Source organism: Lissotriton vulgaris, chromosome 1_1 (genome assembly GCF_964263255.1).
Source record: "Lissotriton vulgaris chromosome 1_1, aLisVul1.2, whole genome shotgun sequence".
NCBI classification, from domain to species: Eukaryota; Metazoa; Chordata; class Amphibia; order Caudata; family Salamandridae; genus Lissotriton; species Lissotriton vulgaris.
Genome location: NC_141685.1, coordinates 1,410,895,350 through 1,410,911,008, shown reverse-complemented (window position 1 = coordinate 1,410,911,008; position 15,659 = coordinate 1,410,895,350). Strand labels below are relative to the sequence as shown.

The following is a 15,659-nucleotide window of genomic DNA, read 5'->3' as shown; positions in this document are numbered from 1 at the left end:
CAAGAACAACCTAACCAAAAACGAGATGATCCAACTCAAACAACTAGAAATGGACCCACGAATAGAGATTAAACCCGCGGACAAGGGCGGCAACATCGTCATTATGGACAAAATGGAATATGTGGCAGAGGCCCAACGTCAATTGGTAGATATAGAATGCTATGTAGAACTGGAGAAAGATCCAACTAAGGAACTACAGCTTAATCTACAAAAGAAATTATCAGAATGGCATGCTCAAGGCCTAATTGATGATTATGAACGCAAATACTTGGACAATAAGAATCCTGTAACACCCACCTTCTACCATCTTCCGAAGGTCCATAAAGACAAACTCAAACCCCCGGGAAGACCGATAGTGTCAGTAAAAACTCTCTAATGGAACCCATATCCAATTGCAATGATAAATTTCTGGCACCCCTGGTCAAACAACTACCAGCATATCTGAAAGATACGACAGATTTGCTACAAAAACTGGAAACAATTACCTGGTCAGAGAAGTATATACTGATCACAATGGACGTGGTGTCATTGTACACCAACATCGAACACCACATAGGGACAAAAGCATGCAAATTCTTCCTAGCAAAAAGGAATATCCAATACAAAGACCACAACAAGATGCTGAATGAGATGATCCACCTGTGCTTGAATCAGAACATCTTTCTGTTCAATAAAAAGCTATACAAACAGACAAAAGGATGTGCCATGGGCTTTTCCTTTTCGCCCAATTTCGCGAACCTAACCATGGGATGGTTTGAACAGCATTTAGCGTGGCATACAAGTAATTATCAATGGAGCACGAAGATCATCCTATGGCTCAGATTCATTGATGGTTTGCTCATCATTTGGGATGGCTGCAAGGAAGACTTTCTCAAATACTTTGATAAACTGAACAGCACCGCCACCAACTTGAAGTTCACTGTTCAAATAAATAAGGAAAGGGTGGTATTTCTGGACACAGAGATCTATATAAAGAATGGCACAATACACACTACGTTGCACCGAAAAAAGACAGCCACTAACGCGATTCTCCATGGGGAGTGCTTCCACAATAAGAAATTGAAATGGAGCACACCTTATGGAGAATTCCTACGTTTCAGACACAACTGCTCGGAGGATGAAGAATTCGAGCGCCACAGTGCCAATGCAACTACCAGATTTGTGAAAAGAGGATACCCCAAGAAAGTGGTGAAACAGAGCCTCAAAAGAACACAGGCACAAGATCGCAAAGAAATTTTACAAAAACCGGAAAAAACTCCAGCACAAGAAGAAGTAATCCGATTAATCACCACCCACAGCACAGAAAACAACAAGTTGGACAAAGATCATGCAAAAACATTGGCCGATTTTAAAAACTGATCCGACACTGTCACAAATTATAGGCAACAACCCCAATATAACGTACAGACGTACAAGAAATTTGGGAGACCACCTGGTAAATAGTCACTACAAAGAAGTGCCAAAAAGGGATTGGTCACAACGAAAAGGCTTCTTTCCATGCAGACACTGCAAAGTGTGCAAGATCGCTAAAGCAACCAAAAAAAATTGAGATCAGAAAAGGTATGAAATGGATAATACCACAACACCTGACATGCAAGAGCACCTATGTGGTGTACCTAATCGAGTGCCCCTGTAACAAAAAATATATAGGGAGCACCACCTTTGAATGCAAGAAGCGAATCCTGGAACCTACCAGAGCGACAACGAATAAGGATCGCAGCTATGCGGTAGCCAAGCACATGGAGCAAGCACACAGCAATAACTGGGAACTCTTGAAATTCTGCGCAATAGAACAAGTCCAACAAACGGAGAGAGGAGGTGATCGGCTGAAAACCTTGAGACGCAAAGAATCCAAGCACATAATCAACTTCAGAACTCTGGAACCGACAGGCCTGAACTTGACTGAAGAACTCTATGTTCATCTCTAACGGTTTGGTGGCGCACCACACACAGTGGACCCCATTTAAACATTAAAAAACGCCCACTAGAGGGCAATAACAAACAGATCTGAATGCATGAACAGTACTGAGAAAATCAACCTGGGTGCAAGAAGGAGGACCACAAAAATTGAAATCCAATGAGCTCATTGGAGAGAACTGAAAGAATATGACAAACACTCACCGAAGAGTCTACAAATAATGTCTGCAAACAAAGAAATGCACTCCCCCTTCCCTTCTTCCTTGTTGTTATAGACTATGAACTAAAAAAAAGTGCATACTGGTGACTACAATGTACTGGAACTACATTAACCAGCATGCATACAACAACAACATAGGAAGTCACATGACCTGGTGTTTAAAAGGAGGACTTAGAAACTGGCTCAACATCCCGTGAGCAAGCTTTGTAAGAAGCGAAACGCGTTGGGTACTGGTTACTAAATAAACCGCTATTACTGTATTGAGACGAGAGAGTGCGTTTTCAGTGCCCTCTGTGGGTATTCTCAGCTATATGCAAACGACTAGCCCAGCCGTAGAAAACTGCACCACGCCGAGAAGTGAGCACCGACACCAATTTGGGCTACAACTGCTTTGCATATATACATATATTTTTTTTTTCCATGCTGCAGTTTGTCCATGTGCAAGGGTCCTCTAGAGGCAGATTGATGGATTCATAACAATTACAGGCAATCCATTAAAAAAAAAGAATTAAACAAACAAAAAGAATACTTAAACAGTCTAAGGGACAGTTTGGTATTGCTTAATTAAAAATATATATATTATTAACAACACAAATTGCAGTTTGCAACACTTGTCAGTGGAGCTCTCGGCATAAAATGTACATTAAAGCAACAGGGTACATGTTTAGCGTAGATGTATCCAGTACATTGTACAGTTCGAGGTAAGGAATACAGGATGTACTGAGTGATCTACTGTGTGAGGCGAAGGGGGTGGGACGTGGGATGGGGGAGAGAAAGAGGAAGGAGATGAGGAGAACAACAATTCAACAGTTTGAGAGCTCTGTGGTCCTTGAGATACAGATTATGTAATGCTGAGTCCACTCACACTCCTTTCACATTCACGGCGGTGAACAGTGGCACAGGTCAGCATGAGTGTGTGCCACGGGGAAGGGAGTGGAGGGTTGACTGGGTCGCTGGAGAAGGATTATGTGGTCAGGCGGTCTCGCATGGGGGCAGTTGCAGTGGAAGTTTAGGATTACTTAACATAAATCTTCATAACTCTGAGTCTGCATATTGGAGGCAGGCACTTATCTATTCTTCCCTAACACAGAAAAGCAAGCATGTGCATATTAGTATTTATATAGCGCAGATCTAGCTTGTTTGATGTACTTTATAGGGGCTTTGGGAGACAATACAATAAAGTGTACATCAAGTGACGATTTACATCTTTGAATTAAGCAATTACAATCCACATACCTACACTTGCATTTCATATATTTACATTTTCATTCAGAGCGAGATTACCTGATTTCCCTAAAATCACAGAATTTACAGCTAACTGTTGAGGTGGTTATGCAAATCCAGCTCCCCAGCCACCTAGTCACTGTCTACATTTGTTCCACGATATTATGTATTTTTTTAACCCCCCCCCCCCTTTCATGAGCCATAGGTAGGACCATCAACAACCTACTTCCTGTGCTGACTGCAAACGGTATTACAATTGAGGTTAAAGCCATCCTAAACCATCCTGAGAGCATGAAAGAGTGGAGGGACTGTGAGGAGGAAGTGCAGGAGTTGCAGTAATTACAGGGCCGGTCAGTTTTCCTGGCCTCACTATCCTCATCCCTCTTTCTTTATCATTATTTCATGGGAAAATGGCAATCATTATAATGCTCGATATAGCTTGACAGCTAAAGCTTGAGATGTAAAATATAAATGCCCATATGTTGAATACAACCACATACATCTCTAGAAATCTGAGCAGCATTCTAGCAGGATGGGGTGCAGCCCACAGAGACCAGCACTGAGGTCCCTGTACCCAATTAGGCAGTGGTGCTGGGAAGGGAGGTGGGGCCGAGAACATGACTATTGTTGATCATAGAGGGACAGACAGCAGCTAAAGCCTTTCCCCAAGATCCACTCGTGTGTCTCCCGCTTACAGTCCTCCCTGCCAGCCTGACTTTCAGTCACCCCATCTATCTCTCTGCCTGCCCAAGGATCAGGGGCAGCGGGCAGGGGAAAGGTCTTGGCCAACAACTTGGTTATCGTCATCAGCACACTGGTCAGCATGAGCGAGGCTTTCATCACGACGCTGACCCCGGCCAGGAGGAAGAAGCACATTGAGTATAGAGCACATGGTCAAGTTTCGCTCAAACCCCCTGGCCTGGAAATGTGGTTCTTGCTGTTGTTTCCATTAACAAATTAATTTTTTATTGGATAAGGTTGTTAGACTTGTGCCCAACCCCAGCCTAGAGGACCAGCAGATCACGCTTCATCAGGTCTCTACCCTTTGACCTGTCGGACTTGGGACACCCAGCCAGGAGACTAAGCTCCCACCAGCATTGCTCTCCGTGCCCACTGAGATACGGAAGGAAGCCCCTTGGTGGGAGCCACAGAACTCATTTTTAGTGACCGGCACTGATTGTTTTTCATTAAAATTCACCCAGGGGAATAGAGAGAACAACACAAAAGGAGAAATAAAAGAGGAATAGAAAGATGGAAAAACAGTGACAAAGACAGAAAGCGGGGTTGAGAAAGACTCAGCAAGAGTGAGTTAAAGGGTCAGGGCATGATTGGTGGTGAATGAACAGGCATGAGGTGGAATCAAGACTACGCAGCCTTTTTAGAACTGTCCGTTGGCTTCCGAGTAAAACTTTGGGCCTCTGTACCTATTGCTTTACAAATCAAGTACCGATGGCCTTCCACAGAGCTACTGTAATATCGCTGATAAACACAATAAGTCTGCATTTAATGTGCTAACAGTTGCAATGCATTAGTGCATGTCAGTATTTGCATGTGAAAGCACATAAAAGCCAGACCTATCAGCTTTGCCATTGCTTGTTCAAAAAAGCTACTTTAACCTGATTGTGTTAGAATTGACTGGATGAGTGTCTGTCTGCAGGGTGCAAATTCGCCCACTATAGCAAGGACTGTGAAAAAGCAGAAAGATGAAAGTGGTATTGAGTTCTAAATGTGTAACCATTGCAATTTTTTGTCTTCTTCTTAAAAGCAATTAAGTAAATCTAAGCTCTCTATAAATCAATGTGTTTAAGGTCACTTCCATGGACAGTGGCCCACGGCTTGGAGTAGGAGAAGGGAAAACGTGCACCCTTTGAGCTACAACGCAAGTGCCGTGCTGATGGCTAGTCAAATACTTCGACTCACAACAACCTCCTATTTGCACCTGGGGCACTGAGAGAAGGGCTCAGAGAAGCAAATAAAGAAAGAACACAGGGCTCTTGGAGGACTGTTTGCTTTTAGTTCCTGTCACTGTCTTCATGACGCCTCAGCAAGGATGAAGCATGTACATTGTCAGGGGTATTGTGCGCTCCCCGTGCACTGGGGGTTGGGTTAACCATCCCTACATACTACATGGTCCTCTCTTTCCCCACAAAGGCAACAGACTCGAGTTCTTGGGTTAGGCCATATCAATTTTACTTCACATGAAATAAGGTGATATAACAACCACCTCAACTTATAACATTACACAGCAAATATTGTAAAAGACACCGCAAACATGAACAAGAAATTGCACATATCCTATTTACATCCCCATTTGGAGGCAGCAGCATACAAACAGACCAAGTGAGATAAAATGACATCAAACATTTCTGAAAGTTCCAGAGATCACATAGCACATTGGTCCCTGCCAGGGCATCCAGTGACTCTTGGCCACGCCCTCCCTTTGATCTCTGGGGTACCCAAGGAAGGGCTAGAAAGGTCGGGCCACCAGCAAGTCAGCCGCCCTTCCAACCAGCCTTACCCTTGAAAGGCTTCTACGAAAGGAGGCAGCCAACAGGGCAACCTTGTGCCCTCAATAATCAGTGCCATTATTGTGGTACAATGGGCTAAGTTGCAGTGGGTGTGTGGCAAAATTTATCCAGTGACCTCCATGTTTCACAATCGGGACAGAGAGGTGGCCACCAGGCACCAACCTACCTACCTTTAAAGGGGGCCTTGCTCTGCCCTCTTCCCTCGTCCCCATTACCTCTTGCGGTCATGCCCACTTCCACGGGCCCCCACCATTCCACTCTGGAGTGACTAATGACGCCCACCCGCAAATGGTGATGGACTTTTCGCCATCATAGGAAAAGCCGGAAGTAGCAGCTGCTACCTTTGGCTACCTCTAATCTGTCTCTCTTAATTCGTGCCTGAAAGACCTCCACTAAGAAAGACTGATTGGCCCCTGACCTGCAATGCAATGAATAAATGATGAAATAATGAAACATTCAAGACCAGGAAATACAGTGAGTCTAATAAATAAAACATTAGATGACGTCTAGACTGGGGATTACTCATAACAATCCAGGAGGAAGTTTAAGACACACATTGAGAAGTTGCAGGATATGAGGAACCCTGGGTACATTTTAGGGAGCGCCATTATCCTACTTTCCACCTCCCTACCTCACCTTTTATCCAAATTCTTTTGTCTGCTGATAAACTGTTTGATTATGAACTGCTCAGAATAGCCTTGATTTGAGTTCTATGTGCTATGGAGCACTGTTAGAGCATTCAACAATCTACGCTTTAGAAAATGGTGCGCGGCATCTCACGGAAACAGCGAATCTTGCGAAACTCTGGCAGAAGATTCTGTTATCAGCCATGTCGATAGTGGCCCTCGTTGGGCAAAGTCACACGTGAAATCTTGATGTGCACCGCAGCCTGTGCATAAGTTATCTTTGGTTAATCATTATTGCTGATAACATAAATAGTAGACTTAAGGAGGTGAACAAATAGGAATCCTTTCTTAAGCTGCGTCCAGATTCGTCCCGGGCTCCTTTCCACGCCGAAACATCTGGCAGGTTCCTGGACTATAGAGGTGGGTTGGATTTCTTTACATATTCCATACATCCTCAAAGAATTGAGATGGACATTTTGTTCGTAATCAAAGAAGGGAGGGAGGGTGGAAGGGAGTGATGATGCAAAATGCATGAAAAGAATATGTTCTCATTTAGTGCATACTGTGAAACCGACATATTGAGTGAGGGAGTTTTCAGCAGTGAGTGAGTGTTTGCCATAGTGTATGTTGAGCGAGCCAGGATTTTCTAGAGTGACTGAGTGATGGTTTGGTGATGGTTTTATTACAGAGAAGGAGTTGCTTTACAGTATTTGAGGGGTGACTTTAATGCAATTACCAAGTGAAAAATTTATTAGGGTAAGCATGGTTTATCTACGGTGATCTAGCTGGGACTTTACTAAAGCGATTTATGATTTTCCTACAGATTTTAAAATGTAAAGTATTTTGAGTGACATTTTACTACTATAAATAATGGTCATTCTAGTTTGCCTGAAAGTTATTTTCCAAATCGAATGCTCATTTTCCACAGTGACTGTGTTACTACACTGAAAGAGGGTTTGTGTACAGAGATAAGGCCAGATGTACTAACATTAGGAATACTGATTTCCAAATTGCGATTTTTCCCAATTGTGGTTTGGAGAGAATTGCAATAAAAGCTCGGTATTACTAATATATGAAACTCTTTTGAGTTACATTAGTGATTCCTAGTGGGTCGCAAGTAGACCTACCTCATGCATATTGACGAGGTAGGTAGTTTTAAACTGGTGGTAAAGTATTACTGTTTTGTGACCGGAATTCGGTCACAAAACTGTAATACATATCATACCGATTTGTAATTTGAAAGGGATGCCCTAAACACGACCCTTCCAAATACCAAATCGCAAATGCAAAATGCGATTCGGTAACAAGTTACCGAATCGCATTTTGTACATTTGAAAAAGCATTTTTCCGGTCGCAAACAGCCCAATTCTGCAAATTGGGCCTTTTGCCACTGGAAAAATGCTTTGTAAATCTGGCCCTAAGTGAGCGTTTCAGTACAATGAGTAAGAGGGTTTTGTTACAGTGGTTGAGGATTTAAGTACACTGTGTGGAAATATGTAATACAAAATTGAGAGAGGATTTTACTACAGCAGTTGAGTGGGGATTGTAATGAAGTGACCAAGTAAAGATTTTACTACAGAAATAAAGAATTTCACTGGAATCACTGAGTGAATGTTTTACTACAATGAATGAGGGCCTTTCGAAAGAAATAGTACTCTTTGTTACGACTACACACATACATGCCTTTGTGAATTGGCCCCATGGTCTTTAATCTAACCCTAAATTATTGTTTCATTTTTGGTGGATTTATTTTTATATCATTACTCTTTTGGCACACACAAAATTCATTTTTTATACTCATTTATATTTCAATGTATGGGGCCAATTTGCAGTTTGAGTACATGGAGTAGTACTTCCGGTGTACTCTTCAGCTACTAATGGATGTTTTGTGGATTGGTCTCTCAGGCTTTGATTGTAGTGACTCATTGATGGTTTTGTTGCAGTGAGTGATGGTTGAGATAGTAAAAGGACTAAAGGAATTTACAAATGTTAACCAAAACAGGATAAAGTATGGTCAATGTTTTTATTGTATTTTAGCAAAAGTAGCATGTGCAATGTGATTGGAGCGCAAATTTCCATGTGAACGCACTGAACACATAAACTTCTATATGTATCTGCTGATAAAGCAAAACTTCATATTTCTGAAAAAAGAGGGGACATCCTTTGTTGCACGCCCCTATACCAGATTGTGACACAAACGTTATAGTCGTATGACTGTATTACAGGAAGTGTAAAGTGCATTACAGTCGGACAATGAGTTGTTGTTTAGTGGTTAGGGTGCTAGCATTACTCTTGCAACCATGAACTTACAATCCATCTGAAAGATTTTACAACATGCAGTGTCATCAGTCCACGGTTGCACAGCTGTAAATGTGGAGAACACAGTGGCACTACTTAGAGAGGTCAGTGGCTGGAAGTACACAATCATTTTTTTGCAATTGACTTGCAGATAATCCTCTGGATAAAGAAAAAAAGGGAAAATCAACAAGAAAGTAACGGACCTGCCAAGGAACTGTCTGCCTTGAACTCCATTACTTGAAACAATGGCCGACCGCCAAGGAAACCAATATCAGGTGGCAAGACCAATTTATTCTGTAAACGCCTTTAATGAAGATTTTCCGAAGATGGAAAGAGACCATTTAACCATTTGTGGCCATCTCAAAAGATATTTCAGGTAAGAGAACACATTTAATTGAATGTTGGCATGTTCACCATATTTTCGGCCATATTTCAGATTCATCAACTTTGCTTCATTGAGACTGACAATCATTGGCTGTGGTTGCCTGTTTCGTAGTTTCACCTTTCCCTTGATACTTAAAGTGTTGAAAAGAAAGTTAAATGAAAATGTAGGTAGTCATTAGGAAAACTGTCAACATTATATTCCAGTGCTTAATTTGTCAATGAATGAGTGCCGGTGGCCAAAGCTCTGGTCAGAAGCCTGCAGCTAATCCTATTAAATGTCAGCAGCCGAATACCCAGGCTCCGTATCTTTGAATCCACCTTATATCCTCTGCTATACACTCTCTGCCTCTTTATCTCGCTCTTACAGGTTCCTGCTTTCTCCTTTTGTAACGGGTTTGCTATCTTTGTCTTACTCTTTCTTTCCACGCTGTGTGTTTTTTCCCCTCTCTTGCTGTCGGTAAAGTCTGATGTGGTATCAAAAAGTTAAGTGCCGGTGGCCCCCACCGCCAACAACCAGTTCAAATTAAGAATTGAATATTACAAAAAAAATCTAGTAGCTGTTAAAATTAAGATGGCAAATAATATGTAACTAACAGCACATCTTCAACATGTTACGCCACAAACACCTGATGCTACAGCTTGATGTCAGTTAGATAAATCAGTGATTTAAGTACACGAAAAAGAATTGTGTGTGAAACTTTTAGGGGGAGGTTTTAAACTCAGCCGCCACGCACCCCTTATATATGTAGATAGAAATATATATTTTTTGTATGCGTGTGTATGTGTAGGTATTCACTGAAAAAACGTTGTTAGAGTATGCTATGGTTAAGTGTACTTAAACGTCATAAGCATTGTTGTTTTAAATAAAAGCGCAGAAATCCACTAAATAAATACGGTTAAAGTGATATTATGATTAGATTTTCAGTTGAAAAGGCCATGAAGGGTATGACAATAGGAGATGCAGAGTGGATGCTTCCTCTGTGGGTTCATGCTGCTCATACATTCGGCTCCCAGTTACTCCTGTTGGAGATGACGTTGCGCTGGCTCAGATGAAGCTGAGTGAGGTGTTTGAAGTGTTTCGGTCTTTGAGAACTGACCATTTAAAGTTCTGTTCCCCTATCTAAATTGAGAATCCAAGATGGCGGTTGCAGTAGTGTACTTCTTTGACACAGTGCTTCACTGGATGTGAGAGGTTAGCATTCCCAGGAGACTGCTGTTCATGAGCGACACTCAATCATAAATGGGGTTTAGAGGCAGAATTTGGTTGGGGTCTCTCCAATTTCCCCTGTACTTGTAGCAGGGACAGGCTAGGTCTTGGAGTAATTTTAATTACGCCTGAGGAATTGGAGTAGTTTCTAGGCCTGGGCGGTAAATTCTGTTCCGGTCGCGGAATTTGTGGAATCTTGCATTCTGCGGTGAACGCGGAATTGCAAAAAATTCCACGATCCACGGTTTCACAAAATGTATTCCTTGTTCGGGCTTTCAAAATGCGTGTTCGCCAGATATTCCCCCCAAGCACGCAAACGGCGTTCGCGAACAAGAAAAAAGCAACGGGCAGAACAAGCAATTCTGCGTGTTCGCGGAACTGTGCATGCTCGCAGAGATTTTTTACTGTTTTGCGGAGCTATGCGTAGCGTGACTTCACAAATTCCGCCCACCCCTAGTAATTTTGGTAATTCCGCAATACCATTTGATGCAGAGTTGCTGATAATTATGTGATTATGCCTGCTTGCGTAATATAGAGTAATTTGGAAGAGAAATTAGCAGTTAACCAGCCAATTTAGCGAATATGAGCAGCTGCTCTCACTATTGTCCATGTTGTTTTGAAGTAAGCTCAGTTTTCTTAAAGCAGAATGCATCCTTGTATCCATTTAGAATACAAGGTTGCATTTTTCGCTTAGAAACTACTGCTAAATGGTGGAAGTAAGCTGGTGAAAATCACACCCCAAGAGCACATATAGTTAGCATGAGCAACTGCTTGCACTGCTATTTCGTGTACTGTTTCATGTAATGGTATTTCTTAGCGCAAAATGCATCCTCACGTCCATTTTGGATGCAAGGGGGCATTTTTGTACTAAGAAAATAGTGCTTAATGCAGAATTACTCTTTTTACATAATTGCACAAAATTCAAAACTAATTCCACATGATTACGCTACACAGAATTATGCAAGTTGCGCCCACCCCTAGATTAGACCCTCTCCACCAGCCATCAGTTTAAGAGGGGGCATCCAGGGCCTCCACCCTCTGTCCCATACTGAAGACTGTGGGGGAGTTAAATGAGTACTTTGAATTGAGGACTTTGTGTGAGTGGTGCACAAACCATAGAAGAATGGCTCTTTGAGGTCAATGATGACACTGGTGAAAAGAACTGCAGAAGTTCCCTACTGGATGGTTCTTCCAGCAACTTCCCCTGATCCATGCAGAGGATGTGTAATGACGAGGAGGATCTGGATTCTCTGGCAAAAAGGGCACCAGTGGACTACTTTTAGCAGCAGGCGAAGAAATTAGATCATTTTGAGGCTATATGTTTGGTTCTAAGGACAGAGCACAGGGTGTTTCAGAGATATTTACTAAAGTAGAACTCTAAGTTCAGTTTTTAGGTAGGAAAGCAGAGGAGGACCTGGAGTTTATAGCCTATCAATGGAAAACAGCAAAGAGATCCACACATTTTTAGGCTTTTGCAGTAATGTTGTCATGCTCATTTGAGGACAGGCCAGAAAATGTGGAGCATGAGAAAGGTCAGCCACACGGAGTATGATAATTTAGCAGTTTCTGATCAGAAGAGGCTTGGAGGTCTCGATTTAACACTTCCAGACCTTTGAAAAGCTTCTTGGCTGCTCACAAAGAATAAGCAAGCGGCGAGGCGGACCGCGACAAATGAAAGATGGACAAACAGGTATTTCTTTCCTTGATGTATGTCTGGCGGCTATCTCTATAAAGAAGGATCTTCAGGCACTGAGGGGAAACTCCGTAAACATTGGAGCCCAGGCTAGGATGAGAATCATTTTCTGTTTTGACAATTCTTTATTTGGTTATAACATATAATAATACACGTCATTCCTTGTACATGAGAAGTAATAAAATAAGGAACGTAATGTCAGTGGTTTTCACTACTTCTCTACCAGATCACATCTCATCTTCCTCTCTGAAAGCCAAGTATGAAGCCTGTAATTTTTAGTAACAGGTCTGCATTGTGGCTTTGCAAACTTAAGTGTGAGCACCCCACTACTGTAAGACATTGATAGCTAAGTGTGGACTAAGACCAGAACAAAATCTCACAAAAACCAAGTCAATCAAGTTCCGGCTCTGCATTTCTGCATGGGTTCTGCTTCCCATTGACTGTTAATGCAGTGCAGATCAGACCTCATCATTGAGCAACATTATTTTATGGCTGATACAACTGAGTTCTCTCTTACATCTTGTCCTGTCCTTTACAGGGTAGTGCAGGTATTTCATATGGTCGCTTTTATTTCATGCACAGTGTTTTGTTCCATTGTTCATGTGTACCCTTGAAAGACACTCTGGGAGATAGAGAGAATAGTATAGGTTGAGCACAGATCCCATCTGTACTTCAGGAGTGTGTAGAAACCTACCTCGTACTGTGTCAAGCGTGTCTATCTGACTGCTTATGCGGTAAATCACCTGCTTGTAAGTTGCCATTGTGGCCAGGACTCTATATTAGGAGTGCATTTTGTCCTTTATAGCCTAAGAATGCCGCATTTGGAAATAGTGCAGTAGCAATCCATGTAGTTCTGTGGGGTGTGTCCTGTGGATAGTCATTTTAGCCAGGCAGGAGCACTGCTTGGCTCCTTAGTCATCCACTGGCCCCCAGGGATTACTTCATGATGTTCCTTACCTCCCCCCAGTAGTGACTTGGAGATGGGAATTCCCAGAGGGAATCTTCTATGTCACTGTCAAGTGACTTGTACGTCTAGCACACTGCTTCCGGCAGTATGCCTGTGTCTTTGAGTCAATGGAAAGGCCAATGCCACCTATGTAGTATTTCATAGCATCTCAGTATCAGGCATTTCTCCCTAAGCGATTTATCATGTACAGCCAGTACCTCTGCCTATTCTTTTCCTGTATTTTCCACTCACAATCAATGGGCCCCCCATGCTTTCAACTGACCAGATGTGGTGGCTGAGAATGTGCTGTGTGAGTAAATGCCTGACAGTGCACCTTTAAATGTCCTCCATGTGCAAAGAAAGTTAAGTATGGCGTATTGTGGCAATGCTATGGGAGTGGGTGTACATTTTCCACTAAGGTAGTTGTGAAGTCTTTGAAGGTCCTAGAAGAGAGATGTCGGCAGGTGAAATTAAGCTTTGACTTCTGCAAACATCTTTATCCTACCCTCTGTTATTAGTTGGTCTATTACCTATGTGCTCTTGCTCTGAATTTATTCCCAGGAAGGCTCAGTGCCTTCTTTTTTTGATGCAGTTGTTTTCCCAAAAGTGGGCTCCTATGAGTATTCAGCTGTTTTCTCCCAACCTGATATTGGCTTTATATGATGCATAGGTCATGGCCTGCAATATTGGATGAGAATCATTTTTAATTACAAGTCCTTGTTCTTTATGCTGCCTCTAAACGCCCAGAGGCTCTCAGAGCCCGCATACAGCCCACTAACATTGTTTCATGTAGAAATTAGCATTTTTCTATCCATATTTTGATAAACACGGATGCCTACTCAATCTACAAAATGGTTTGGTGTGGTAATTTTGGAGTGATGGCTGGTCATGAAAGTATTTGCTGCTTATCATCAATATAGAGTACATTTTTGTGGAATTGTAAATATACCTCCACAATATTACTTTGTTGGTGTTCCTTTAAAGTGCTGTTTCCTTTTTGACAAATATTGGAGTTCTCTTTGTCCATATTTGTTACACTTTTGGTCCCCTGATGCGATTAAAGGAAAGGTCAAATCCAGACCTTGCCCTGGCCATCCGCCGGGGCTATTGGATCATATGTGCTAACCAGGGAGGCGACAAGATAGGGGGTGGCTTAGCTATTATTTTCAGGCATACCTTGGAGGTCTTGTTCTCAATACTGGGTCAAATCAGGAATATTGAGGGTCTCATCTTCTGCATTAAACTTATCTTCACTGTCTCCTTCACAGGCTTGCTAATGCATAAGTCCCTGTACTGCCCTGATAGCGGTCTGGCACAGCTGTGAGATGGCATTGGCCAAATAATTACAATGCACCAACTTCACAATCATGGGTGATTTTAACATGAATGCGGAGGCGCATAACTGCTCCCAAGCCTTGCATTTGAGCCAGACCTTGGCATGCCTTAACTTAACACAATGTTACCGCCCCCACTCATGTAGCTGGCTACACATTGGACTTATTTTTTTCCAATATCTTCCGTCTTCAAGCTGGCGCCTCTACTCGTCTAGTGCGGATGGACCATTTTTTTCTGTTTTCATTTTACAGCCCATGCAATCAGCTTGAAATTAAAGAGGCTCCAGAAAAGAAGAGAAACTAACAAAAGGTCACAAAGGACTCATTTGAGCCATCCCTGGAATCCGCTCTCCCCACATTTACAGGTAATCCAGACAGCAAAGAGATTCAATTTAACCAATGGATCTCCTAGGCACTGGATCCTATTGCACCCCTCAAATCGCACTCTGCAAAAAGAACCAAGCTGTCATCACTTTGGTTCTCTCCTGCTCTAAGAGAAAAGTTGCTGCAAATACCTTGTGCTCAAATGGAGAAAGTCATATGACCCAGAGGCTTAGCAGACATATAAGGCAGCTCTCAGAAATGTCCTTAAACTCACCCGGAATTCTATAAGGGAGCACTTCTCACTGTGGATTGCAACTGCTGCCATTTCCTCTAGAGAAGTCTTCAATATAATTAATTTCTTAATTTCCCCAAATGGGAAAAAAAGCCCAATCCTTCCCTCTCTTGGTCTCTGCACTAGTCCATCAGATTTGTTTGAAGAAAAGTTCCTAAAACTCCACTCTACCTTCCTGGGATCTGCTGACACAGTAGACTCTCCAGCACCGCCCGCCAGTAACTTACTTGTTCTTTCCACGTTTTGCAATATATGGGAGGACGATTCACTTGAGTAGCTGTTAAAATACAAATTTGGTTCCCCAGAGAACCCCTGCCCCCCTCATATTTTAGATTGGCCACACACTCTCTAAATTCTTAGCGCAATATGTTTTGGAAGGCCTCTTTGAAATTTGGCAGTTTCCCGGTCATCTGGAAACAGGCAATCCTGCTAGCACGCTTAAATAAAATAAATGCGCATCCGAGTGTGCTAAACAACTTTGGGCACATCTCACTTCTGGCAGCTCCGGCAAAGGTCTTGAGCATTTCTTCCATTTATACTTGTGAGTTGTGGATCAGGGATTGTCTCAGGTTGACCCTAATATCAAGGCCACCAGGGTGGTGAGTATTATCTCCCCCATGATCTTATGGCTGAGCATTCCACTGAGCCGGCGACGCAAATAGCCCA

At 42.5% G+C, this 15,659-nt stretch overlaps 1 protein-coding gene across 2 annotated transcripts in view; it reads left to right on the top strand.

Annotated features, from left to right (window-relative positions):
* Nucleotides 1–6,444: 6,444 nt before the first annotated feature.
* Nucleotides 6,445–15,659, top strand: part of LOC147750611 (chloride anion exchanger-like) — a 334,851-nt gene continuing 325,636 nt past the window's right edge. The window contains exons 1-2 of one of the 2 annotated variants that reach the window (XM_086967201.1): nucleotides 6,445–6,935; nucleotides 8,965–9,189. In XM_086967201.1, coding sequence (XP_086823327.1) covers nucleotides 9,059–9,189 — 131 coding nt within the window. In that variant the 5' untranslated portion in view covers nucleotides 6,445–6,935; nucleotides 8,965–9,058. The remainder of the gene's footprint in view (nucleotides 6,936–8,964; nucleotides 9,190–15,659) is intronic. The other variant, XM_086967202.1, reaches the window with a different exon arrangement.